At 41.9% G+C, this 25925-nt stretch overlaps 1 protein-coding gene across 9 annotated transcripts in view; it reads left to right on the top strand.

Annotated features, from left to right (window-relative positions):
- Positions 1-1499: 1499 nt before the first annotated feature.
- Positions 1500-25925, top strand: part of mef2aa (myocyte enhancer factor 2aa) — a 62059-nt gene continuing 37633 nt past the window's right edge. For 8 of the 9 annotated variants that reach the window (XM_030053107.1, XM_030053105.1, XM_030053103.1 and 5 more), the window contains exons 1-2: positions 1500-1645; positions 17562-17765. In XM_030053107.1, coding sequence (XP_029908967.1) covers positions 17712-17765 — 54 coding nt within the window. In that variant the 5' untranslated portion in view covers positions 1500-1645; positions 17562-17711. Of the gene's footprint in view, positions 1646-4693; positions 4824-17561; positions 17766-25925 lie in introns of all 9 variants that reach the window. The other variant, XM_030053101.1, reaches the window with a different exon arrangement.

Genomic DNA, 25925 nt, shown 5'->3' with positions numbered 1-25925 from the left:
AATACAGAAATTTTCCAAATAGCAATATTATTTTAAAACTACCATAAGGTGAGACATGGAATATGATATTGTGAATTTCTCTTCTTGTAGAAAACAGCACTGAATTTATATTTCTACTGTATGCAAGTACTTCTGCACTGGCTCCACAAGCCCAGGCTAACTTGTGGCCCCTTGGCCAAGAGCCTCTAAGAATCCAGTCTTTTTTTTCTGAGAGACTGGTTAAAAATGGTTATAGACACAGAAACAGTTATGCTTTCTAAAAATATATTTTTTTCTTCATTAATGTGCATATGTTGTAATGTAACAGAATGTTTATCCAGTAAAGGATTTGTTACTTAATAGTCAAGGTACTCCTGAAAAGAGGATTGTGCTTTTTTTTTTTATTTATTTATTTATTTTTTTATATTTAATCACTGCCATGGTACTGATAAATTATTCCATCTTTTTGCACATGAATCTGATTGTTTTGACTGCTCCATGTTGAAGAATCACATTACATAGCCAGGACTCTGCCAGCAGCGTGACAACTTTTGCTTAACTTCCCCTGCACTCCTGAGCCCCCCATCTGAAGTCAGATAATCTGGTAAATGTTACAGGAAAATTTGACATCTCCTAGACTGTCTGCATCGAGACATTTTAATCAAGGGGATTTCTTAAATATCACACCATCCACACTAAACATGGCGAGCGAAAAAGTTCACATTCTGGATTTTCTGTCGCACCTGATTCTTTAAGTTCCAGACTTTGACATAACACCGGCTCCGCACCTCCTCCTCAGATCCTGCATATACACGTGACATTTCCATATGAGAGTCGGACACATCCCGCCCTCCGTCTCTAATTGGCTGCTCAAGAGACGCTGCGCATTTCAATTGGACCAGGGGAGTGCCCATTAAACCAAATTCCTTTGGTGTTGTCTTAGACAGATGACGTCAGTTGTATCTAATGTGATGAGGCTGCGCCGAGTAATTTGGAAAGTAGCTGTCCAAATCAGAAATCACACCATATTTTGGGTAGACGCATATATAGGCTTCTTGATATCTATTTTTAAAATAGATTAACCAGTGGTCATGCTTTTCCTACTTCTATTTTTTGCCTGTAGTTCATGGACGTTTTCCCCCTCAAAGTTTCAAGGATGTTATTATTTGTTATTTTGATAAATATTTGAGACAAATTATAGCAATATGTTTAAAACCAGTAGGCCTATATGAAATCTATGATGTATGTTAGTCTGTCCACTGAAGGCCTGGTGTATGAAGTGTCCTGTTTCTCCCAATACTCAAATTCAAAATCATTTCAGCTTCTCGCATAACTTTTTACTGCACTGTAACTGTGCGTCCGGAATGAGTTTGAGCCGCTTTTCCCTATATGACAGTTTTACTACTTGTTCTAATGGTTTGATGGAGAGAGAGAGAGAGAGAGAGAGAGAGAGAGAGAGAGAGAGAGAGAGAGAGAGAGAGAGAGAGACCATTCGTCAGAAAAGGGGGAGGAGTCTCTCACTGACAAGAGGGAGACTGGCTTTTCTGAGTTTGTCAGCTACCCCTAAAATAGCAGTCAGTGTGTAAATGTGAACCGAAATTACGTTTATCCACTGGAGCCACCGATATAGAAGTGTCTATATACAGCGACTGACTTGGGAGTAAAGGTGAGTAACGGAAATAGAAACAATGTTGCGGAGTGTGGCAGCAGTACCGTAAGTGAGAGAGAAAAGCGCAAGAGGGAGACGTAGAGTGGCGCTGGGAAACGGAGGCAGAGCTGGCTGTATGGTGGCTACATGCACACTGAGAATTTGCGCTTGTACTGTATCAAAAATACTGTGCAGTGACATTAAACACGGTCAGCCTTTGTTTACCAGTGCGCTGTGTCGTGGTACAATACGCTCAAATTGTCTACAACGTCCCGTCTGACTGCGAGGTGTTGATATCAGTTAATTGCGAGAAACTTTTTTATAGGATTCATCGTAAACAGTAAGACGCCGGTCGGTGAGCTTTCGAGGTCCTCCGAGATCCATTTTTGGGTTATCATCACGAAACCCATTTTTTTTATTGTGTAATCAAGAGTGTGAAATGTTAAACTCAATTTGTAACGTGAGAACAATTTTGCAACACAGTTATAAATGTTTAATAGCGCTGTACGCTCATAATAATAGTGGGTTACATTCCACCCAGTGCCAATAAGAGTTGAAGACTTGCGTAGAGTTTACTGTATGTTGGCATTGGAACAGGACATTACGCAACTTTTGTAAAATGAACTGAAAGCCCCCCCACAGGCGGAGTAGGCTTTTATTTACTATATTTTACGTTTTGCATATGTGTGTGTGTGTGTATGGTTGCAATGACACTTGAATAAATGGTTCACATTATCGGTGTTGAAATCTAGATGGTGCTGGTCAGCTGGCGGTGCACTGTGCAGTATCACCTTTTTGCATGCTTGTAAGCCGGACAGCAGCATGTTTGTGTGCGTTGAACTGAATTTTTCCATGCCAAACCTCCACCAGGTAAAACTATTTTAACTGTCTCTAAGGGTGAGCTACACGGATTCTGACCTTATCTACCAAAGGTTTTGAAAGTTCACATTTTTTTGTGGAAGATATAGAGTGGATAAAGTGCCTGTATTTGGTAGAATATCATCTAAATAAGAATGTAAACACTCCAGACATGACAGAAGAATCATGTGTTATTTAAGGCAGATGATGGGGGGATTAAGGGGTTAAAAAAGAAAATAAGATCAATCTGCCTTATCAGATTGATTTATTTATGTTGAATATTATCCGGGCCTGGACAGACCTTACAGTACATAAGAAGTACAATGGAGGATCACACAATGTACCTAAAATAATGTGGGACAGCACACAGTAAATTGAAGCTTGGCTGTACAGTGAATGTGCATGACACCATTGTAACTCAGCATGAGGCGGACTGAGCCTGTGTGCATGTGGATCTTTGCTGTGTCGTGGTTCTTTGACTCCCTTTGAGACTTGTGACCTTAACCTATGGCCAACGTGGCTAATGGCCAACAGCAACCTGACCTTCTCAAGTGTTTCTTCTCAGGTCAATCGTACATCATACACTCCTCATTCATATCATAGCTTTCATTGCATTTGAAAATACAGGGCCTTTAATTTGAAAAGAAAAATACCTTATTTTAAACAAAGTTTTTGTTTCTCAATAGCACCTCTCTCTTACTCTCTCTCTCTCTCTCTCTCTCTCTCTCTCTCTCTCTCTCCTTTTTTTTAATATGAATTTGGTCATTGATAATTGACAGCTGTCTAACATAAGCTATAAGATTCCTTTAATTATATGGATGCTTAGGAATCCTACTCGCCGCCTTTGTAGAAGTACACCCAAAGCGTTGCCCAGCTGTGAATTTCCTTTGTTGTTAAGATTACGAATCATTTGAAGTGTTCGGTTTTGTTTTAGGGATGAGCAGTAATTTACTAGCACCCTGATCTGCTGTACTGAGGACTGCTCTTTGTATTATTTTCACTTAGCCTCAAGCCCGAGCCCTTAAATGACCACGCTGTATGGTAATAGTGATCAGATGGAACACATGACAAATTTAAATCATTTTTCGGGGACAGGCACTGTGGTGACACTACCGAGGCAGAGCTATTTATGTTTTTGCACTGTCTGTTTTACTTTTGTTCTGATTGCATTTACATTACCGTGCCAGTAGGTTGACAGTGATTTCTAAAGCAAAGCAGTAAAGCACTCTCCAATCTGCAGTCATTAGCTTGTGTGCTGCCCCAGGCCTAACCAGTAATGGGCCTTGTTGCTCATGGTTCATGTCACGTGAGCTCTTATGTCTAATGTGTGGATGAGGGGTTCTGTCAATGCTGCTGAGGAGAATATCATTTTAACAATTTATGTCAGGCAGAGGAATTAATGATGTGATGACAGTGAAAATACAGATATAGCAGTAACAATAACCATTATAATTATTTGAGAAAACTGATCTGGATGGGGAGGTTTCTGGGATCCCTGAAAATTGTTATTATAATTATGCTTATTATTATTATCAATTTCCATAATTTATTTTTAATAATTTTATTCATACAGCTGTGTTACAGCTGTGATACAAATGCAGTTTAATTTTTCAAGCATGCGCTGAACTGTTGCTCCAGCTTCAAAGAGAAATTGTTTGGATATTCAAAGATTGTTCCTTTGTCGTAATCCAAACACAAAATGACTCATCTTAGAAGCATGAGAATAAGACTATTAACTTCTACCCTTTAACATTTTAAGAAGAGTAGGATGGTGTTGCCATTGCAGTGCTAACACAAGATAGATGTATGATATTGGACTTCTGTGATGACTACCACCGCAGGGCCTACACACTTGTTCATTAAATGATTTAGCCTTGTTACATATACATGTTATGTTTGTGTGCCCTTCATGTAAATGTGTGCAAGCGCATCTTTTCGTGTTTTAGTATAAGTAGTCGGTGGAAATGGGGAAATGCGAGGTGGTGACTGGTGTGAGGAATGGGCAGCTGCAGCATCTTTTACTGCACTCCTCATAGCACTTCAATCTCACAAGCTGGTCTCAGCTTCTCCTTCCAGGAGAAATGTGGAGTGTGTGGGCGAGTCGGATCTGCAATTAACGCTGGTTGTCAGAAACAGAATGCTGGCGTTTATACGATGCCTCTGAATCACTGAGTGAAACTCTGCTCTCCTCCACTCTCCTCCTCCCAGGACATTTTCAGAAGGAGGACAAAACGCCAGAAAGCTGAAAGAAAAGGATACATTGAAGAAAAAATAAACAAGAGATAGGAGCTGAATATTCTTGGTCCAGTAAAGAGGATAGTGGTTCTTTGGTTGTTTGGTAAGCCGAAATGTTCTTTTTACTATAAATTTTGCAACAATTATATATTATTATCTTTGTTATTATTATTTCAGTCTTTGACATGATGGTGAGTTTCGATGCTTATGTGACTATATTTTGTGCAGCATTGAAGTGATGACTGTTCATGGGCTATAGTTGCTCTCACTAAGTTAGACCACTGTATACAAGGCAACTCAGCTGGTGTTAGCTGCAGTTGTCTTCTGTGGCACGGAGCTAAAACATATTTGAAACATTTTTTTCTTGTTAGTAAGGCAGGCTATAATGCGATCCTCCACATAATAGGCACGCCACGCTGCAAATAATAAATCAAATATCAGAAATTTTATGGAAGATTTGCGCCAAGAACTGTATGTTGAAAGATTACAATAGACTTTTTAAAAGTGAATAATTGTCTTGCTGTTCTCAGCCTAGTGTTTTTCTAACCTTTTGTCCCATTAATCTTAATTCTCATTTTTTTTTTTTTTTTTGTTAAGGCACACTTGCAGTTGTGTTCGCGATCTCTTTTAGATCACTGTCATGGATAGTACTTAGTATCACTTAGTGTCCATTAACTTTCTGTTTAACCAACAAAGGGCTCTTGGCAACATGATTCATTGTTTATTGGAGCTATTTCATCAATATGGAGATTTCAGCATTCTCCTGTGAGACCTGGAGGCTGGATGCAGAATCTTGAGCCTGGCAGATAATGTTTTAGACCACAGTTAACTTGAGTCCCCTGTGGACTAAAGGGAAAATACTTGGGCTACTTTTCATAAACAAAAAGCTGACCTGTTAATGAAGCCCTTTTCAGTGCACCAAACCATGGAAATATATTACTTGATTAGTGCCTTTCTTATGCGGTAACAAAAGCAGCAAAATTTCTTGGGCCTGAGCTTGACCACAGCACCACTTTTTTTTTTTTTTTTTTTTTTTGCACGTTCTGCAAGCTTGCAAGGTCATCATTTCAAATTTGTTTCAAAATTCTTGCTATTTTCTGAACCTGGATCACACAGAATGCGATCTGTTTTAGTGTGCAGATAGACAGACTGTGGGCGTCACAGTGGCTCAGTGGCTCAGTGGTCAGCGCTGTCGCCTCACCACAAGGAGGTCCTTGGCTTACTTCCCTGCTTCGGCCCTTTCTGTGTGGAGTTTACATGTGCTCCCCATATTATACAGGCCCTTAATGTGCTGTGATGATGAGTTCCAAACCATTGGTCTGGGCATTAGCATCCACAGCTGGCAGTGGATGTCAGACAGCATGAACTTGCTAAATGCTACTTACTTTCTTACATGGAGTTGTGGTTTCAAAGTTGCATTTACACATTAAAATACAGTGCTAGCACTGTGTTGCATTTAATAGGTACAGCACACTGAAATGTTATTTTCAGATGTTAACATTTCTTACAAGTGTTTTTTTTTTTTTTTTTTAATGTTCCTAACATCTAAAATTTAATAAATGCTGCGATTAAGGCAATAAAAATACAAATAACCTTCAGATGAAATTAATGAACAACAGTTGGAAACGGTAACAGTTTAAGTCCTCTAATATCTCGGTGAAAGCTACGAGGGTGAATGTCTGACTTGCTGAGACACTGTTTGTCTAGTAAGACAGCTAACAGTGACCTTTCAACTGTCCTGCCCTTGACTGAGACCTCTGGTGGTAAGCCACCCCGTTTGGCCCACTCAGCACATGAGCTGCTGAGCAGGGCAGAGCGGCTTAAGGCTGCACCGTCTCTTCCTGTCTCCCCTGCTCTTCCAAACGAGGCCTGACTGGAGGTCTTCTCACCCCCTCACCTGGGCCGTGCAGGAAAATCAGCAATAAGATCCTCAAGCAAAGCAGCAGTCTAAATCTGCTGTTAATCCTCTTTCACCACTATGATCCTCGTGTCTGTCTCACTTTACATCCACACTGGTCCTCACTTGATTAAGAATGTCACTTAACTCTGAATGCAAACAAACTTGCTGTGTTATGTTGTGGTAGTTTTTTTTAGTTTTAGACCCGTAGCCATAGTAGAATTTTGAAACAACAACACGGTTTTATCTTGTAGTTTGAGACATGAATTATGCTTACAATGTATGTTTCATCTTTGATAAATTAAACACAGCACATGATTTTTTGTTCCCACAGTTGCTTGCTATTATTGTAAATTTCATCATGCCACCTTTCTTAATGTGAAAAAAAAACCAACAACAACAACCAAAAATGTATGCACACACAAAGTGTGGTTTGCGAGGCCAGACTGTGGAAGCATGTGGTGGAGCAAAGGTGATGGCTTTGAGAAGTCGCGTCATTTAACACCTTCATTATATACCTTCTTCTTCGTCTTTGGCTTTCCGGGGCATGAGCAGAAACCACAGAATCATGCTGTGCATCATCTCGAAAGTGCCTGGGCTACACCTAAAAGACCCTAAAAACGTGTATGCTGTGGTTTGGCTAGTTATTGTTTTTTAGTTTGTCGTGTGTACATGAAATGTGCACCTTCCTGCATAGAGTTGATAATGGCTGCACAATACATTTGAGATAGCTATTAAGTTGAATCATACGTAGGGCAAAACTGTTGGATTGTGCTTAGGAAGTTAAGGAAGACATCTCTTTGCTGAGTTGCATTTTAACTGAATTTTAATGAGACTTTGAAAAACATAAATCAAAGGAATATATTAAAATCTAATTTACTAGATCAAAAGATCTCCCGTGATTGCTAATATACCCCACTGTATTGAATTTCTGATGCTCTACTGTACATCTTAAAAAGCATCTCTCACTGGAGAATTAAGTTCTCTGGCTTGGCATAGAGGCATTTAAGTGCTAGCATCATGAGCAAACAAATTAACAATTGAATTATGAACAAAGTAAACTTTCTTCAAAGTCTGGCAGGCCCTGCTTAACGAAACACTACATATTTGAAGGCATGACATATTTTTTAAATATATATTTAGAATAAAACATCTCAATAAAAATATTTGCTGTTGCTTCTCAATATTGAAGTAGTTAAATCTGATACATAAGCTACAGCCAGTTAATTTTCCATATGTTATCCCTACATAGTATGAAAGAGAATCCATATGAATAAATGTTTATGAATGGTCGGTGTAGTAAATGCAGCTGCAGGACCTGGAGGTCAGAGACCCCTACGGCGAGCCCATTCAGTAAGTCCAGTAGCTGCTGGTAGGAAGAGCTGGGTCTTCTGCAGCTGTACGGGCCCTGTGGCCTCAAGGGCTGCAGGAAGAGGGCCCGGACTGCTGTATCCTTGTTTTCTGTCTGTCTGAGAAGCCCTCTGAACCAGGGCAGCTGAGGGGATGTGATTCCTCCCATTATCCTGCAGCTCACACCAGCCTTATGAACAGGGAAGGGAAGTGACCCAGCAGCCCCCTCTGCTCTGGAAGCTGCTGCAGTCCACCTCAGGGCTCAGACTGCAGTTCAAAGTTGTGTTTCTTTCTGTTGTGAGAGTGAAGGACTAGCAGAACTTATGCATTTTCTTTGTAGCTAGAGCACAAGCACGTACATCATTTTTGCAAGTGAAGCCTAGATTTTTAAGATGCCAACACTACACCATCTCTAGTTTAGTTTTGTTTTGTTTCCATGAATTTTTATATAGTAGATACAGATATATAGTATATAGATGGTAAATGTGTCTTGATCTCGCCCACTTTCAGAGCTTTCTAAGTCAACAGATATCGTTTTTAAAAGCCATGACATCATCCCTGGGCCCTAACAGTTCTGGCAGCATCCTAACAGGGAAAACATTACACCACTAGTAAAAGTAAACACAGTTTCTAAATCACTTTGCATGCTGACAGCAGTAAAAGCGGGTCATGGCATGCATTTAAGGACACTGTCAAGCTGTATTTGTGAGCTTTATGATTTTATTTCAATTAAAATTGCTCCTTTTAATCAAGGGCGTTTGTGCAGTGTTGTCATTGCATCCTCAGCCTCCAGAGCCCTGCTCGCTATAGTGTGACTGAGATTGTGACTGAGGTGTTGAGTCTGCCCGCTGTTTGTGCGTCTGCCCGTCTGTCTTCTCCCTCTCTCCCAGTCCACTTTCCATCTGTGTGCCGTGGGCTGCAAATCCAGGTGAAAATGGTGTAGTGCTACCACCGGTGAGCTGTTGCCTGCCTGTATTCATGTCAAACCATGTTTCTCTTGATTTTGTCCCCCTCCCCTCAACCTCTGTCACCGGTCCAACTGCCAGGGGTGTTCACAACATGTATGGGGGGAGAGGCATATCCATCATCAGCCGTTGGGCCCAGTCAGGGCCACAGGCTATCAGCGAACAGTTTGACTGAAAAGATTCCTGGAGAGGCAAGAAGCAGGGCCTGTGGGGGTCTCTCTCTCTCTCTCTCTCTCTCTCTCTCTCTCTCTCTCTCTCTCTCTCTCTCTCTCTCTCTCTCTCTGTGTCTCACTCTCTCTCTCTTGCTCTTTCTCAACTGGCTCTGTGTTTGCATACAGTGTTCATGTGATGGCAAGCACACATCATCTGATTTGGGAGGAGTTGTGGGCCCTAGCTGCAGAAATAGCCCTTGCATTAATTACTCAGTGAATGTTATTCACTAATGTCAATAGATTTTTTTATCTGAAAAAATGGATCCCATCATCTTTCATACTGCAGTCAGTTTACAACCTAATATCAGTGATAAATAATTTGCAGTAAGCCATTCTCTATTTTGTCTTGTTGAATCACAGCACTTTCAAGGATAGGATGTTTTCAATGCCTCTATTTACTATGAAAACACAGATTGTTTGCAAAGCAGATATTAATGCCAGCAAGCACATCTGTAATTCAAAGTGAAACTATCTCTCAGCTTTGGCCTGCGGTTAAAGAAACAGATAAGAAGCCAATTACAAACCTTTTGTAAACCCACTAGATTTTGTACATTTTTTAGCGACCTGACGTGTTATTTTCATCTCTCATACAAAACTTTATTTTTATACAGTTGAAAATTGTTTAAAGAGAATGAAATGTGCAAGTCATTTTAATATAGGAGGAAACTACATACGTATATTAACCAAATGTTACAGCTCCATATCCTTCATTTGAGCCTGTGTTAGATTATCAGCACCATCATTTTATAACAAAAAATCTAAAAAAAAACAAAAAAAAAAAATAAAAAATAAATCAATGCGAGCCCTTTCACTGTTTTTATGAGTCATGGCCATCCTTGCTGCTTGGATTGCATAAACCTTTTATGTAATGGAACACTGTGGGAAAGAGGGATCGAGTAGAAGATAAAAATGGGAAGAGAAAATCAAATATTTATTCTAAGCCTTTTTAATTTTTTTCTCTCCATTAAGTGAAGCAGCCATTCTCTGAAGGCACACAGTAAGTTCTGAACAATATAGGCTGTGCACAACAAAAATGTGTTGTCTTTCTGCTTCGCTCGCTGTTTATTTCGTTAAGTCTGGCGGCTGATGATCAAACAACGTATTTGGGGGAGAGTGAAGTATCTTGAATCTCAATGTCTAATCTGGATCCTCAGTGTTTTCAGAGAGGCAGTGAGTTCTGCTAAATGTGCTACTGCTGAGACACATTAATGCATGACGTCCCTAATATCCTTACACTGTGGATTCCCCCAGGACGAAGATCTTGATTCATCTTTGCTGTTTACCATTTCTGAGTTGCAGTCTGCGTAACATCAAAAGGCTGCCATGCCACTTAACACAGCTCACAGGGTTCCTGGGAGGGTGGGGGGGGACTGCAGCTCCCCACGGTGTTGGCATTATTATTGTTCCCTGGTGAAAAGTCCATCTGATGATAGACAACCGTGCAAATGGACACATGCCATCATCCCATATATCAGACCTCAAATTATTACCAAGCACATATCTAAACCTCTATAAGATTACTTTTATGTGCGCTTGTGTGATTTATTATGTGTCGGTGTCTCTCCAGGATCTAACAGATTTCTGTGTTGACTTTGAATAAAACTTACCTCACATTGATATGTCACATGTAACCTCATCAGCAAGACTGTAGAGCTAAGTGTGACACAGGAAGTGCTCATCCACAAAGAATGTTGAACACTGACGTTGCGCCATCTCAAGAAATTGACTTGTTAAACTGACATACTGTCATAAGGAATGTTGGTGACGGGGGGCTTTTGCTCAGAGATATAGTTTGTTAAACCACTGGTGTTAATATGAAGTGAGTAGTTAGCTATTAGTCTGTCAATTGCATTTTCGGGATGTAGCATGACACACTTGAGATTTGTTGATTAGAAATGATTTCTAGAGGTCAGAAGGTTCAATTACGAGGGAAGCTTCTCTGATGACAATGATGTAGCAGAAATGACTTTACTCTGTCGTGCAGTGCTGTGGAAATATGAATGAGAGATATTGTACACTCAAATGTTGAAACTCTAGCAATTGGGTACTCCATTGCAACTGTTCTGTACATATATGATTTCTCAGTTGTCAAGCACATTCATTTTTAATGAGACATAATTCATCACCCTACCCTTGCATCAAGGAAGTTATTATCATTTTCTTTGTTCATAAAAGTTTCACTCCAATATGCATCAAGGGATTTACCTTGAGAAGGAGAGTAGCTTTTCTACATGAAATGGATATAACTGTTAGGAGAGGGTCATCTCTTTATCCTTGAGAAACTGAGAATCCATTCATTGGCTGGGCTCGAAAACCTGACTGACGCAAATGGATCACTGGGAATAGAAGTGTCCCAGCAGTAATTATGTTACAACGCTGCTACCGCACACTACCACAGAGGTGGGATGGGATGGGCGTGCGGTGCTTCTTTTAGTCTTGTTTCCCTTACATCTTTCCACATAGTTAACACACATTCATACCGTCTCTCTCTCCCACTCTCTCTGTCTGACTCCCTTTCTCTCTTTCTCTCTCTAACTTTCTGTGTGTGTCTTTTGCACAACCACACACACACATACACACACACACACACACACATAGTAACAGCTACGAAACACAAACACAAGTGCAAGTTTTGGACTTTAACATTTACACTGCTCTGTTGAACGACTGTCTCGTGGCTCTGTTGAATGTACATTAAAGTGAGGAAAAAGTAAAAAAAAAAAGTTGGTAGCTGATCATGTCACGCACTTGCCACTGCTGTATTCCTGGCCTTAGATCCATCTCTCTGTGCCTTGAAGCCTAAGCGAAATGCCTGTTTCATTTTTTCCCCGGTATCCAGGACTCTGTGGCGCTAAGTCAGTTAAAAAAGAGACATGAAATTAATGTAATGTCAATGGCGTTTTCTCATAGAACCCCAAGGCACTTAGTCAAAGTCACCTTGTATAGTCCTCTCATCCCCTGACAGTACTGAGAGAGTGAGATGGAGGATGTCTGTCTGGTAATGCTGTCAGCATCTGATGTCCCTTTGGTTATTGGTTGCTATATCCACCCATCATCATTCCTGCTGCATAGATAGGATACATGTCCAGTGTTTGTCTGAGGAGCAGCATCAATTCCCATTCAGCCCATAGTATAAATGTTGCCTAAAGTGAAACATTTTCTCGCTGAGATACAAGAACAGGTTCATCCGGTGGGGTTTTCCTTCCTTTTGATGTCATTTTGGAGGTGATAAGTAGCTTTATGTCTCCTGGTCCCTGTCTGCAGCACCATCCCCCAGCCCAGGCAAGGTGCTAGCAGCATGGAGGATTGTTTGAACTTGCATTGATCCAATGTGGGATTACAGCTGGGTCATTGGAGAGTTGGACTGAGCTAGCAGTCATCAGGGCAGATTAACCACTCACTGCCTGCTTGGCTGCCATTTCAGTACAGGCTCTCACTGCTGGCTTTGTGACTGTCCCTACTGTGCAGGTCACAGTCTCCTCTTGAACAATGCATTTTTACATCTTATTTGATTGAGTTAGGTTCAGTCTGATTTAATATGTCGGGGAAAACATATTAATTAACGAAATAGGACAGGGACAGTCCACAACAACAACATTCTTACACGGCTCTAAATCTACAAGCGATCTATTTTCAAATTTACTAATCTCAATTGTAAAATTTGTCTCAGTTTTGGGCCTGTGTGTTGATTTTTCTTAACACTGTCATAGCCTTCATGTCATAACCATTTTGGCCTCTCTTTCAAACGTTTAAATCATTGCCTGGTGAGATAGTGTCACCCGAAGCAATGCTTTACAGAGGAAGAGGATGTGCTGCAGAAGGTCCACATTTTGCAGATTGCCCCACCTCGCTCTATGTTTCTCTATGATTTCAAAGCCTCTTTTTCACTTTTTTTTGGTTCACATGCCCCTTTGATAGATCTTATTAATTATATCTCATTAGTTGCCTTGGAAACTGAGGTGAAGGAATGTATAGTGTACGTTGAGAGAAATTGAGAAAGAAGAAAAAATGAAAGAAAGAAACAAAGAAAGAAAGTAAGAAAGAGAGAAAGAGAGAAAGAAAATAAAAGAAGGAAAAAGGGGATGGGTTTAAAGAGGAATAGAGAAAGTGGTTGTTGAGGGATCAGCCGTGTGTCAGATTAGCATCAGGAGACATTAACACTAGTGATGCTGCTGGGGCCACAATCCTGCCTTTCACTGCTGGAGAGGGAGATAAGCGAGCTCTCACAAAAGGAACAGGGAGAGCGTGAGAGGGCTGGCTTGCCTCCACTCCCCCCAGGCCAACAGCCTCATTTACAGGTACAGCACCGCCTGATGAAAGGAAGAACAAAGAGGTGGATGTTCATTTCCTATTGCACTGATGTCAAGCCTCCACTGCAACAGAGCAGCATAACCGTGGTTTTGGGCTACTTCGCTTTGTGTCCTCGGTTTGCCAGGAGCTGATCATAACCGAGCCAGAGGTTGACACTTTGAGCTTGACACGATTCCTAATGTTGTTATCGTGGATTATCTCAGAGAGCCCCTACATCAGTGCTGTGCTCTTTTGTCAGGATTTTAGTTCATAATCATGTTGTTTAATGTGTATTTACTTGAGCGAGCTCGAGCTGTGATTCATACTTACATAACTGAGAGAGTGTTTGAAGTCATTATCAGCTCTGGCCATAATAAGGAAAGGCCTCTGCCTACTAATTGTAAAGTGAGTGGCTGAGTGCAGCATGTGCACGTTGTCCAGCCTGTTAAATGATCCTTCCAGTAAACATAATAAGCACGCAGAGTGAAGCCACAGGAGATGAGATTCTGTTGTTGTTTAGTCTCAGACTTACAGTCAGGAAGGTAATAAGGGGAAGGATCAGAGGGTTAAGGGTGTCCCCAAGGCGGTCCCTCCCTTTCTTCCCCCTTTTCCCTTGCTCCGACCCCTCTGACTCCCTGTGGAGGGCATGCAGAAGGGCCCTGAATAACAGGAAGTGGAGAGGCAGGAAGTTTGAGTCTTGTCTGCCCACGGCCTGTGGTAGGATACTGAGGCTAAGGCCGCCTTGCACAGGAAGCTCAACTGTCATGGCTATGCTCAGGACTTTGGCTGCTGTCCATCAACGTCAGAGAAATGGAGGCACGCCTGCGGCACGTAGCGGGCACCACTTTAAAACAGTTCCAATCGGGTAGTAGCTGTCAATAGGTGTGACTTTACTGGGACATTTGATTTACGCTTTGTAGAGCCAGAAATTTAGTCAGATTCAGAATTGTTTTAATTACATACAAGTGTAGGGGTATTGATTACACTATAACTGGCTTCACATTGTGTGGTTAAAACTGGTAAAATCGTTTTATATAGGACAACAGCTGCCAATCTAATCTACATTAGAGGAAGTAATGCTTCAGTATTGTGGTTAATGATTGAGCTCACACAAGCTTGCTACCAACAGGGAGGAGGATGTGCTGAATTCAGTAATTATGATGGGAATTGAGCATGTTTTATTGAGTGTGAAAGGGCCAGCTCTGTCACCAAGCCTCCCCATCTCTCAAAGGTCTGTCTTCAGGGATGAGGAGACAGACAGGACCTCCTCCCGCTGAATCAGTCTCACACCACGCCAGGGAGGAGCAGTGTGACTCTGGTCAAAAACAGCTGTAACGCTTAGTCTCTCAGATATATATACCAACATATATATATGTACATGTTTAATGGAGGGTCCTGAGCAAAGCTTGGTCTTACTTGCTCATTCTGTTGGGCATGTCTTATTGATTTTTGTGTCAAGCTGATGTGGGTGTTCCTATGGAGACATATTCTCCGTGCATTGATCTCTGTAGTACAAATGTTTGGTAAGCACGTTTCAGAAGTGCCGGACTGGTTTATATCAAAGAGCGCCAGGTGTAGCATATCAAGGTCTTTTTAAAGAGTGGGTGATGAGATACTGTTATACAGTGCGCTGCTTTGTACATACAAACAAGGTTAATGGGTTGAACTATTATTCTGTCTATCTTTATTGACATAATGTTGCAAGGGACCCGTTGATCATGGCATGCACATGGTGAAGTGGAAGTAGTGCAGTAGGATTCCTCTTGCACGGTGTGCTCAACGTCACCCGTGTCCTTCATCGAGTTACAAAAAATCTCCATGTTAACATCCATCTCATTTAATCCCATGTTCAGTGTTATAATGTTGTTTTTTCTTCAATTAATTAAAAAACTGCTAGTGGGATGAGGCCATCCTACTTGTTTTTCATCACATTTTCACTCCTAGGAACAATTTATGTTGAAACAAGACAGAATAAGGCCCATATTAGCCCACTATGGAAATGACGCTTGATTCAATGAAATTCTTGCAACAACTTGATTAGCAGTGGAAACAAGCAGAAATATCTCACTCGGCTGGCAGATTTTTTCATTTCTTTGACGAAAAACAAGATTTTAACACTGAATATGAGGCTAAGTGACTCTCTCTCTCTCACTCTCTCACATGCGCACACACACACTCTGGAGAAGTCCTGAGCATCACACATCAAGCCTGTACCTGGTAGAAATTCCAGCTTCCCACAAACGACCATTTTAGTACAGACCTTGTCCTCATTCGTAATCTGACCAGCTTCTGACACGTCTATGTGGGTAGTGGTGTGAATAGGTGCAGTTGCATAACGTACACATGATGTACAGGACGGCACAGTTACTGTAGATAATAAGTTTATTGGGAAATTACCATTTTGCCACATGTTGATGTTGAAAGTATTTTACCCCGTAACATGATGCGATACAGCCACAGCACAATGGTATGCTGCATTCACAATTCACAATGATTCGTGATTATCAGTAAGATGCTACCGCTTTTGACTAACTTTTTTTGAGTACGGGCGGTAAGTTGAGAGTGCAGAATGCAGCACACCTGCAGTCTGAGGGCCGTCTCAGCTTGTCACTCCATATTTGTGTAAGAGAAATTCCATGACACAGTCTATTATGCCTCTAGACGTGAACTGTCCTGCTGTGACAGCTCCTCTGCATAAAGACTCAAAAGTGTGTGTGTGTGTGTGTGTGTGTGTGTGTGTGTGTGTGTGCCTGTGTATGTTAATCTCTAGATTCCCTTAGATATGCAGTTTCACTGTGCAGTTGTAAAATGAGTAAAATCGTAACGTTTCAGAAGATAGCTGATAAGCCACACACTTCTATACACACATGCACCCACCCTGCACAGATACACACTATATCAGTGTGTGTATTTGGAAATGGTGAATGAACAAGAATGCTGTCATTCTCCTTGGCTTGTTGTGATGTGGTTTAGGGAAATTCTTTGTGGGGGTTCAGGCGGTTTCTTTCCTGGCCTAGACAGCCATGCGTGGGTAGTTAGCTAGGTGATCTCAGTCAAGTTTGCCTACAGTGGAGCCCCAACTCAGACAGCCAGACACCATAATGCCAGTCCATCTGTAACCCATAATGACTGTGTGCCATTGCAACCGGTCATTTTCATTTTCACTGCCAATTCGGCCCTTGGCTTCCTCAGCTCACAATTGCTGACTGCATCTAACAGCCTGTAGTGACTACTGAGTTGTTAACCTTTCTCCATTTGTACTCATAGGGGAAATGTAGTTGTTTAGACGTTTTCTATTTGCTGTGTGTCTGGGTGTAAGTGATGGATGCTCCTCCAGGGAAGGGGCTATAGCTCTTCTTGCAAAGAAGCAGAGACAGGCCAGAGTTAGGTGTCCCTTGGGAAACAGCTTGGTCTGAGCTAGTGGCCAGGTTACAGGCTCACGTGGGAATATACCTCTCCCTCTCCTCCTGCCCAGGGGATTTCAACTACTGTCAACCCCAGACTGGGTGCTCTCTTAATCATCTTAAGAGCTGGCATCAGGGTGGGTCGGTTCAGGAAGAGCTATGAAATGTTGCTCTGTCTGTGCAAGCAGTCGAAGGGAGACAAACTTTCTCTCACTTCAGGTGAACTTGGCTTTTCAAAACTCTTTTTGTAACAGATAAAGAGACAAAATCAATTCAGTCACATTAACAAAAACATTAAAAAAATAGCCCTTAAATAATTGCTAAATTGACCTTTTGATCACTTTTGCCACTTTAAAAAACTTGTTTCACCGCAGCCTTTTTTCCATCCATATTCTACGCATGTTCCACATGAAATTATGTACAGTACGATAAATGGGTGTAAGTTGTGCTCAGCAGGTCTTATATAAGCTGCTGTTCTGTCTGAAACATTCTCCCATTGACTCCAGCTGTGCAAGAGAAGCAGGAGAGATAAGGACACATCATGTGGGTCTCATACTTTCTGAATGCGCTTGAGAACAGAACACAGAGCCTTTCAATACTTTGATGTGCCTAAGGAGACATCAGTGAGTGTCATGTTAACTCTCTCTCTCTCTCTCTCTCTCTCCCTCTCTCCCTCTCTCTCTCCCTCTCTCCCTCTCTCTCTCTTTCCTTGTCTTCTTGCAGATTGTGGTGTGGTCTAGCGAAGAACGAAGAAGCGAGAGAGCCAACAAGAGAAGAGAGAGTGTTGTACAATGTGCTAGGAGAGTGAAGGAGGCAAGCTTTTTGTTTTTCTGATATTGTCGAGGTGTCAGAGAGACCGGACAGGACGCAGCCATGGGGCGGAAGAAGATACAGATCACCAGGATCATGGATGAGAGGAACAGGCAGGTCAGTGTTGACAAAGTTTGTCTCACACACAGACACCTCTCTACACACACCAGGGAATGGAAATTCGCCTTTTGGTCTTAATACGGTGAAAAAAGATTCACCTTGATTATTCCCACATGAGGTGGACTTGTTTGTAATATATCAAATATTATTTGGCATGCATTGGAACACAAAATCAGACAAATGAAAAAAATGCATCTGAAAGGGATCTGAATCACAAGAATATAGTCTGGATAAGCAGGCTCATTGAGAAGCAGGTTTATATTTGATATAGAAATATATAGGGAATAGAAACTTTTTTTTTTTTTTTTTTTTTTTTTTTTAGTTATTAAATCTTTTAGAAAATACAAAAAAAAAAAGAAAAATAAATAATCCAGTTACAGCATCTGACTATATGTAAGCCAAGTAGTACGACTTTATTTATTTATTTATTTGCTGTTTGTTTGTTTATATATATATTTTTTTTTCTCAACAGCACTTATTTTTGCTTACATTCAGGTATGACTCAAATAGAGTATGATCAAATATATGGACTGATAAGCTCAAATTCAGTTAGCCTAGTGCATGAGATGCTATCTATGTTTTGCTTCTATCTAGAAAAAATGTTTGCACTGTACCTGTCTGAAGGTTATACTTTGCTTTTTTCCCTTCCTGTCATGGACCAGAGTTCAGCAGCTGTCATGGTGTGCATGGATCTAAACAGACAAACCTCCCTCCCCAAAGTCCCAGCCAGCTGAACAGGGACCATGACATTTCTTTGTCAGTGTAGCCGTATTTACAGACATGATTCCCCTGCCACCCTGCAATTTCAGCCAGCAAAGTTGATGAGGCAGCAGGAGCGCTGGGCTGCAGTGGGGGCCTCATGGCGTGGGAGTGAACTGAGGCTAGAGAGGAGCAAAGCGGGCCGCCTGCGGCCTCTCCACACTGCAGGGCTTGTCCCCTGGCCTGGCAGTATGGCTGGGCCCCTCGCTGTAACTCTTATGTGTTTGCAATTGCTTGGTAGTAATTAGGAGCAGCCACTGCACCACAGCACCCTCTCATTTGCAGGGTGGGTCAGCAGGACACACAGCACCCTTCTCTGCCTCAGCTTCACTGGCCCTGGCTAGCCACAAAGAGGGAGAGGGCTGGAATTCACTCTGTCTGCTCCTGTTAAATATAAACTCCTAAACAGCAAAACACTGTACAAAACAGGCTGGCTCTGTTTGGAACAAGAATAACGGGCTTGGATATCTATAGTACGAAAAGTATGTCCATTTTGTCTCTTTTTTAGCTGCAGTATACACCCTTTGATTTGAGAGCTAAGTTGAGAAACAGTGGATGCGCCTTTTGATGAATTATACCCAGTAATGACAAATGGTTCTTTATACCTGGCCAAATAGGACGCATCTTCACACTCCCTCAAAATATCATTTGCACTCCCTCACAGGTGGAACAACTTTTTTGCTGTGCACACAGAAAGCTAATGGAGGTTATGCCTCCTCTACTGAGTGTGATAACATGATAGCTCATGGTATTAGTGAATTGTACAAGGGCAAGGTACAGAAGGCAAGGGGCAAGATTTTTGCCGTTTGTAGTCCGAGGTAGGCAGTCTGTGCGGGGAGCGAAAGAGGTGGAACGCATTGGCCGAAATGGCGTCTGAACCTAAAATCCCGCCAAAAGTATTGATGTGTATGTATTGTGTGCAGAAACTCGTGTAATAAAAGAAATTGGAACAGAAACTGAAACAGAAACAGAAGCCAGCAGCAGGCAGCTACACCGGAACCCCCGAAAAATTGGCTGTTGCCCCCAGAGGATAAATCGTCGTCAGATGATAGCCAGTGGGTTCTGAGACTGCTGTGAGGCAAGCAGTTCAGCCAAGTGAGAAACAAAAATCCACACGATGGGCCAATTATCAGTATAACACCTGGCTCTGGGTGGGATCCAAACAGGAGGGCAGGGGTGGCAGTGCTCCTGGCACAATACTGGTATCTATACTTTATGCAATAACCTGCAACATCAGAGGGAACAAAGAGGAAAGAATAGAAATTACATGAAATGACGTTGTCACTGATTTTTAGGTGAGCAGGCAAACCTTTGAAGTCATCCATGCTGTATAATGTGCACTTGGACGAAATGTTGCCCTATTGTTACACTGAAAAGTGGAGCTGTAGAGAGCGACATTGCTTATTATTAACGTGTCTCTCAAAGTCTAGTGTTTGTATCAGATTTGAAATGTCTCACTATATCATTTGTGAGAAAGTTTATCAGTAGAGCACAGGCTTTACTGCTTGTGTTCAGTTAGGTTTAGCTGGCTCAGCAGAGAATGTGCTATGACAATAGGCCACTGTGGTAAAATAAAGCTTTGGTATAATGTGATGTATGTGTGTGTATCTTTTTTCCATGGGCCATGAAGCACACAGCACCATCTCCCTGGGGTGTGCTCCTAGCCAAGGGGGAATATCCATTAGCATATGGTCCCCATTGTCGGGAGACAATTTGAATCTTTATCTACCCTGCTCTGCTGCTAGCTATCCGTATTCATAGCATTAAAGTGAAAGGAGGCCTTAAGTGAGCTAATTAAATAATATTGCAATATGGGATGTTGCGTGGGGACAATGGGGGCTCCCTGCATTATCACTGCAAGTGCTTTGGATGGGCTGTTAACCTTTCAGGATTTATAATACAGTGTGACACGAGCTGAGAACGTATGCAATTGCGCAATCTATCAAAACAAATTGATTAACATCGCCAACCATGAGTGCAGACTTGGGACAAGCAGTGAACTTGGTTACCATTTTTTTCTCATTTCATTTTTCGTAGGATGTTTCTTTTCAAGTCAGTCACTCGGTATAATATAATTTGATAACGGAAACACATTCTCATAATTTAGGGTCATGAAGTGTTGTACAAAAATGACAAGTGTGATATGCTAACAAGTATGGCATTGTGCAGCGGAAGGATGCATCATGTTGACCTTATTGTACAGTTTGACGTTCACACAGAAGTCAGTGTTTCTGCTGTGTGGTCGTGCAGAGGTGTACAGCATGAGCACTCAAGACAGCAGAGGTCCTGTCATGCATACTGTACGACTTTAAAGAGCCAATTCCTGAGCCAACGCTTAAGTGGTCCTAGAGCACAGAGGCAGAGTCATCGGCCAGACAAACATGCTGATTGCAAACCTGTGTTAGAGATGAATGCTAGATAACAACCAGACAACAGAAACACTCTGGTGGACCCACCCACTTCTCAGCCCAGCCACTGCAAGGCCTGATTTATTCACAGCCGACAATTATCACCCTTTTTGATCACACAGACATGCACGCATGCACACACAGACACACTTTCTTTCACATATTTTTCTCATTTTCTCTTTTTTCTCTCTGTCTCACTCACTCTCTCACTCTCTCTCTCTCTCTCTCTCTCTCTCTCTCTCTCTCTCTCTCTCTCTGTCTGCCTGACACACACACACACACACGCACACACACACACACACATTGCCTGTCTCATTAGGCAGAATCTGGCAGATGATTTAGAAGGAGGAGCGAGATACCTAGCCTTCCCCCCTGAAGAAGAATTGGTCTTTATTATGGCAATGGACTCAGATGGCCTGATGAAATTTGGCCTTCCAAAAGAGAGGAGAGCTGCTGTGGCTTGATTGTGTTGTGACAGATTTGGGACTCATGGACAGTACAAAATAACAATAGCAGAGCCTTTGGCATTGCTCTCTATGAGCATGTGCAGGGCCTTTCACCTAATGAAAAAGAGGGAATGATGATGAGGAAGTGAGGGTACACATTAGCCTTGTAACATGGGGTAGGGGAAGAGGCTGGCTGCTATAGCCTAGTGAGCAGTGTCTAGTGACGTCCTTTGGATGCTATTAAGCAGGCTCACTGGGGGTAATTGCCCAAGTCATTAAAAGTTTGATGATTTTGCTGCTGGGTGGAGGGTTGCCTGCCCTTGCTGTGGCTCATTTTGGATTTTGCTCTGGCACGTCAAATGCCTGTAGGCACAGAGCAGCTCCCTCTCTCTCTTTCTCTCCAGGGAGCAACACGGCACATATCTCCCATTTTCTAGCTCTCACCCGTTCCTATAGTTCTGAAAGGTCATCATTATTTTTTGACAGGTAAAAGGCTTGTTGATATAGAATGGATAGAACAGAGGCGAACTAAAAAATGTGACAGTCAGTGTATATATAATCATTGTTAAAAATGATATATAATTTTCGCCAAACTAAACTGAAGAAGCAAAACATGAAGCAGGTAGAGGGGTACAGCAGTGGACAGAGAGGTCGCATCTTGTGGCCCGCTCTTCATGTTTTGCTAAAATATTAGATGATGCAGACTAGGAGGTCAGTTAATCAACTCAGCATGCTTTATCTTATGCATTGCATTGTTGCATCAATTATGAATTATGTCTGACATACTGCATTGATCTGCCAAAGGAAATAAATAGAATGTATTTCTCCAAATTTGCCCTCAATCAATATGAAATTGATTCATTCATGATTCTTAGAATATAGTAGAACAGAATACTAAAAAAAGCGACTTTTTCTCAATAATGTATATTTTTTTTTTTTTTTTTTTTTTTTTTAGAATGAATTAAGCTTAACAATTTTGTTGTCTTGAGTTTTTCTTATTTCAGAAGAAAAAGGATAGTATTAAATTCTTGCAGGTTTATTACAAATGATATAAAGTTGTAAAAATTCTTAAATCATATTGTACTTCACAAAGTCAAATTGAATTTCTACAAAAAATAGAAACTGTTCTTGGACTGAATCGCCAACTAGTTGTACGTAATCTTTGTAAAGCCAAAGATTTACACCCCAACTGATCACTGTTTTCAAATTAAACAAATCAATAAAACAAATGCGCAAACTGACAATGAGCAGTGTTGACTTTATTGCACAATTCTTATTACTGATTAGTATTATTTTACGGAAAACTAGTTACATTTTGTTAACTTGCTTATCATCCCCCTCTAGATGACAGCATCAGTCATGGCCACAGTAGGTTTCAAGGTCAGTCTCACCCAGTGGATGAAGCCTCTCTGCCCTCAGTTGTCCACATCGGGATCCTGGGGCTGTCCTCTCTCCCTGGGAGAGCTGATCCAGGCAGACAGTCAGGGTGGCCCTGGCCTGTCTCCCAGGCCCGAGCATTGTGGCACTGCATAGCCAGGGCAGCAGCCACAGGGCCCGGGTCACTCTGCCAGCTGGTGCCAGGCCTCTCTGTCTCTCAAGCCCACTCTCATGTCTGCCACTGGGGCCATTAGAGGTGACATGAGGCTCTCATAAGGCCGCTAGCTCCTCACCCCTCTGAAGGTGTTTGTGACTCAGGCATCTCCTGCCATGCCCTCGCCTCCGCCTCAGTCTCAGTCCCAGATGTCTTGTTTGTCATCTTGGCACCTCTGCCCGGGGACAGACATTGATAGACCCTTTGATTGACACATCCACTTTTGTGTGTGTATGTGTGTGTCGAGGTTTGTTAGAGCATATGCTGTTAAATACTATACAACTTTCCATGGCAACCTCTGTGTATTAGTGGATGAAAAACAAGAAATATGAACAAAAGAATGTTAGGAACACAGTGACTTCAGTATGCAAAAATAACAAAAATAACACGATGCCAGTTAACTACACTCACAATGCTCACATTTAGCAACCCAGCCCATCTGTGATTGTAGAACGTCATATGGTACCAAAGTGACGAGAGAGGCGACTGAATTTGGTGAGACCAGCTGAGGGAGTGTTTGCTTGCTCAGTGCTGTTAAATAGAACATTTTGAAATTTGACCTTAAATTTTAATTTTTCATTTCCTGTGTGTAAGGAAGATTATCCCATCAGTGACTACAGCAGAGTTTCATTTGGGCAAATACAGGGCAAATCTTCATCATCTCATTTGGAGATGGGATGCTCTTTGGAGCCACATTGTGATTTAAGCTGACAAGACAGGTGTGTTTTTGCATAAAAATCTTGCATAATGCAATTGTGATATTACCATTGTCAAATCAGAAACACATAAAACCCTCTACCAAAGTGCTAAATACAGTAAGTGCAAAACCTGAGTTGCCGAGTTCAGTAAAAATGGTGGTAGTGCAGGCACTAGGGGAAAAGTTAGATATGGAGAAAGTCTTTGTGAGAGCAAAATTAGCACCTCAACTCCACATCGTAAGAACATCTGAAAAGGTCAGAGATTTCAGCCTGGCACAGACTAAATGAAATGCTAGTATAGTTGCTGTGATCTGGCCGGTATTGTGTGGGTTGTTATAATGACCTTATCAAAGGCTGAGAAAGTTGGAATCTCTCCAGTTCATTGGAAGTTTAAATGTGTACTTACAACTTTTACTGTAAGATCAACCCACACTGAGTGTCTTTGTGGGCCTCTTTGACTTGGTGTATCATAGAAAAACTCTGCCAATGAACCTCCCACTTGACCTCAAGGATGTCTGTGGTTTTCCACTGTCTCACCAGTCACCCCAGAGAACATGGGGGTGGAGGGAAGTTAAAGCCCTCATGTCCACACATGTGCATGCGCTGAACTATGATGTGTCATGCCCTACCAAACGAAGCTGCACTTCCTAGATATCACAAGAAAATAAGAGAAGATGGCATTTGTACAAAATAGCTGCCTTTTCTTCCTGTTAGAGAGAATTATATAAGCAATGAGTTGCATGGCTCTCACCTTTAATGACAGTGTGAGCAGCAGCTGGTTTTGTAGAGGTACTGTGTCTGGGGCTGGGGCAAGGACCAAGTCTCAGTGCTGCTGCTGAGGGTGAAATGAAGCGGTGCCTGGGTCAGCAGCCCTGCACTCAGCACTCTGCCATGCATCCAGGTGGAACAAAGTCCTCACTCAGCGCCTCATCCTGGGCTTCCTGCTGAAAGGTGACATCTCCATGGCTTAACAGCCACGTTCATCTGCTAAAGAGCATACAATTTGTTAATCATTTCCCCACATGACACTTTCTGCTTTCCAGATGGTTAAGCAAACAAACAAATATGCAAGCCGGCAAACAAGTGAGCAAGCAGGCAGCCCTAGTGTTTAGTCAGAGGCAGCTAGTATCAGCTGGTTAGACCTGCAGGTGAACCAGGGAGGACGGTGCTCTAATGAGAACTGAGTTGAAACAAGTCCTCCAAGGTCCAGGGATTGGTCATACCCTTGTCTGCCTCCATGCAGCAATCCACCTTCAGAACATGATCAGAATGACACGCGCAAAGCCACACAAGTGCTTTTCCCGTTCAGCCATATGTACTCCAAGGCTTTATGTGTCAGAGATTTGCAAGGAAACATGTTATTAAATAGAGCTGCTCCTGTACTTAAACCATGTCATTTCAAGAAATGTTATTTTAGTATTTGGTTTGTCATATGAGCTCAACTCATGGTGCATCGAATAGAATATGACACAAGGAAGGGTTCCTGTGTGTCTAGAGCAGGAATAATAGCTCTGTGTAATTACCTGTAGTGTGGAAGATTTGAAATTCATTTTTCACAGTTGGAGTGACCCCACTGCCTGAGTGGTTACATAGATACTACACAGCACATAGGATTATACTGCATTATGCCAGTTTAAATGAGGGTATAGCCGCAAGCTGTGACCAATTAAAGTTGAACAAAGCCAGCTCATCTGCTCAACTCCTCTCTTAGTAGGTCAGTGAAACTGATGAAGAATACAGACACATCTCCATGGCTGTGAGCACAGCTTTTACTAGCACATTCACCAGTCACACCGTATAATGCACATTTAACAAGAGTCATTCTCATAGTGAGAAAAAAAAATGTATAGGTTGAGCTTACAAATATACAGATTCCTCTAAATGCATTTTGTAAAAATACATAGCTACTATGAAACCAAGTGAAAAATGTGTGCATTACAAATTTCTCCTGAAATAAGTCTATAGCACGAGGAAGGGGTGTAACAAGCTATATAGAAGCAGTGTAACATAATGACATGTGTATGGGTCTAAAGCGACCACAGAGACAGAGCTGCAGAGATACAGGACATAAAGTCACTTTGCAGAGAGGGTTGGGTTACCACTGGAGTGATGTATGACCTGAAGTCCCATCTGAGGGCTCACGTTACAAGGCTTATGCTGCACTACAGAGATAGCTTTCCGTATATGGAGTCAGGGGCTACAGTAATGTATGGACCCCTGTTGTTGCCAAAGCTCTGACTCAGCTCATTGACTTG

This window comes from Myripristis murdjan, chromosome 6 (genome assembly GCF_902150065.1).
Source record: "Myripristis murdjan chromosome 6, fMyrMur1.1, whole genome shotgun sequence".
Lineage (NCBI taxonomy): Eukaryota > Metazoa > Chordata > Actinopteri > Holocentriformes > Holocentridae > Myripristis > Myripristis murdjan.
This window is presented reverse-complemented; position numbering and strand designations above follow the sequence as displayed.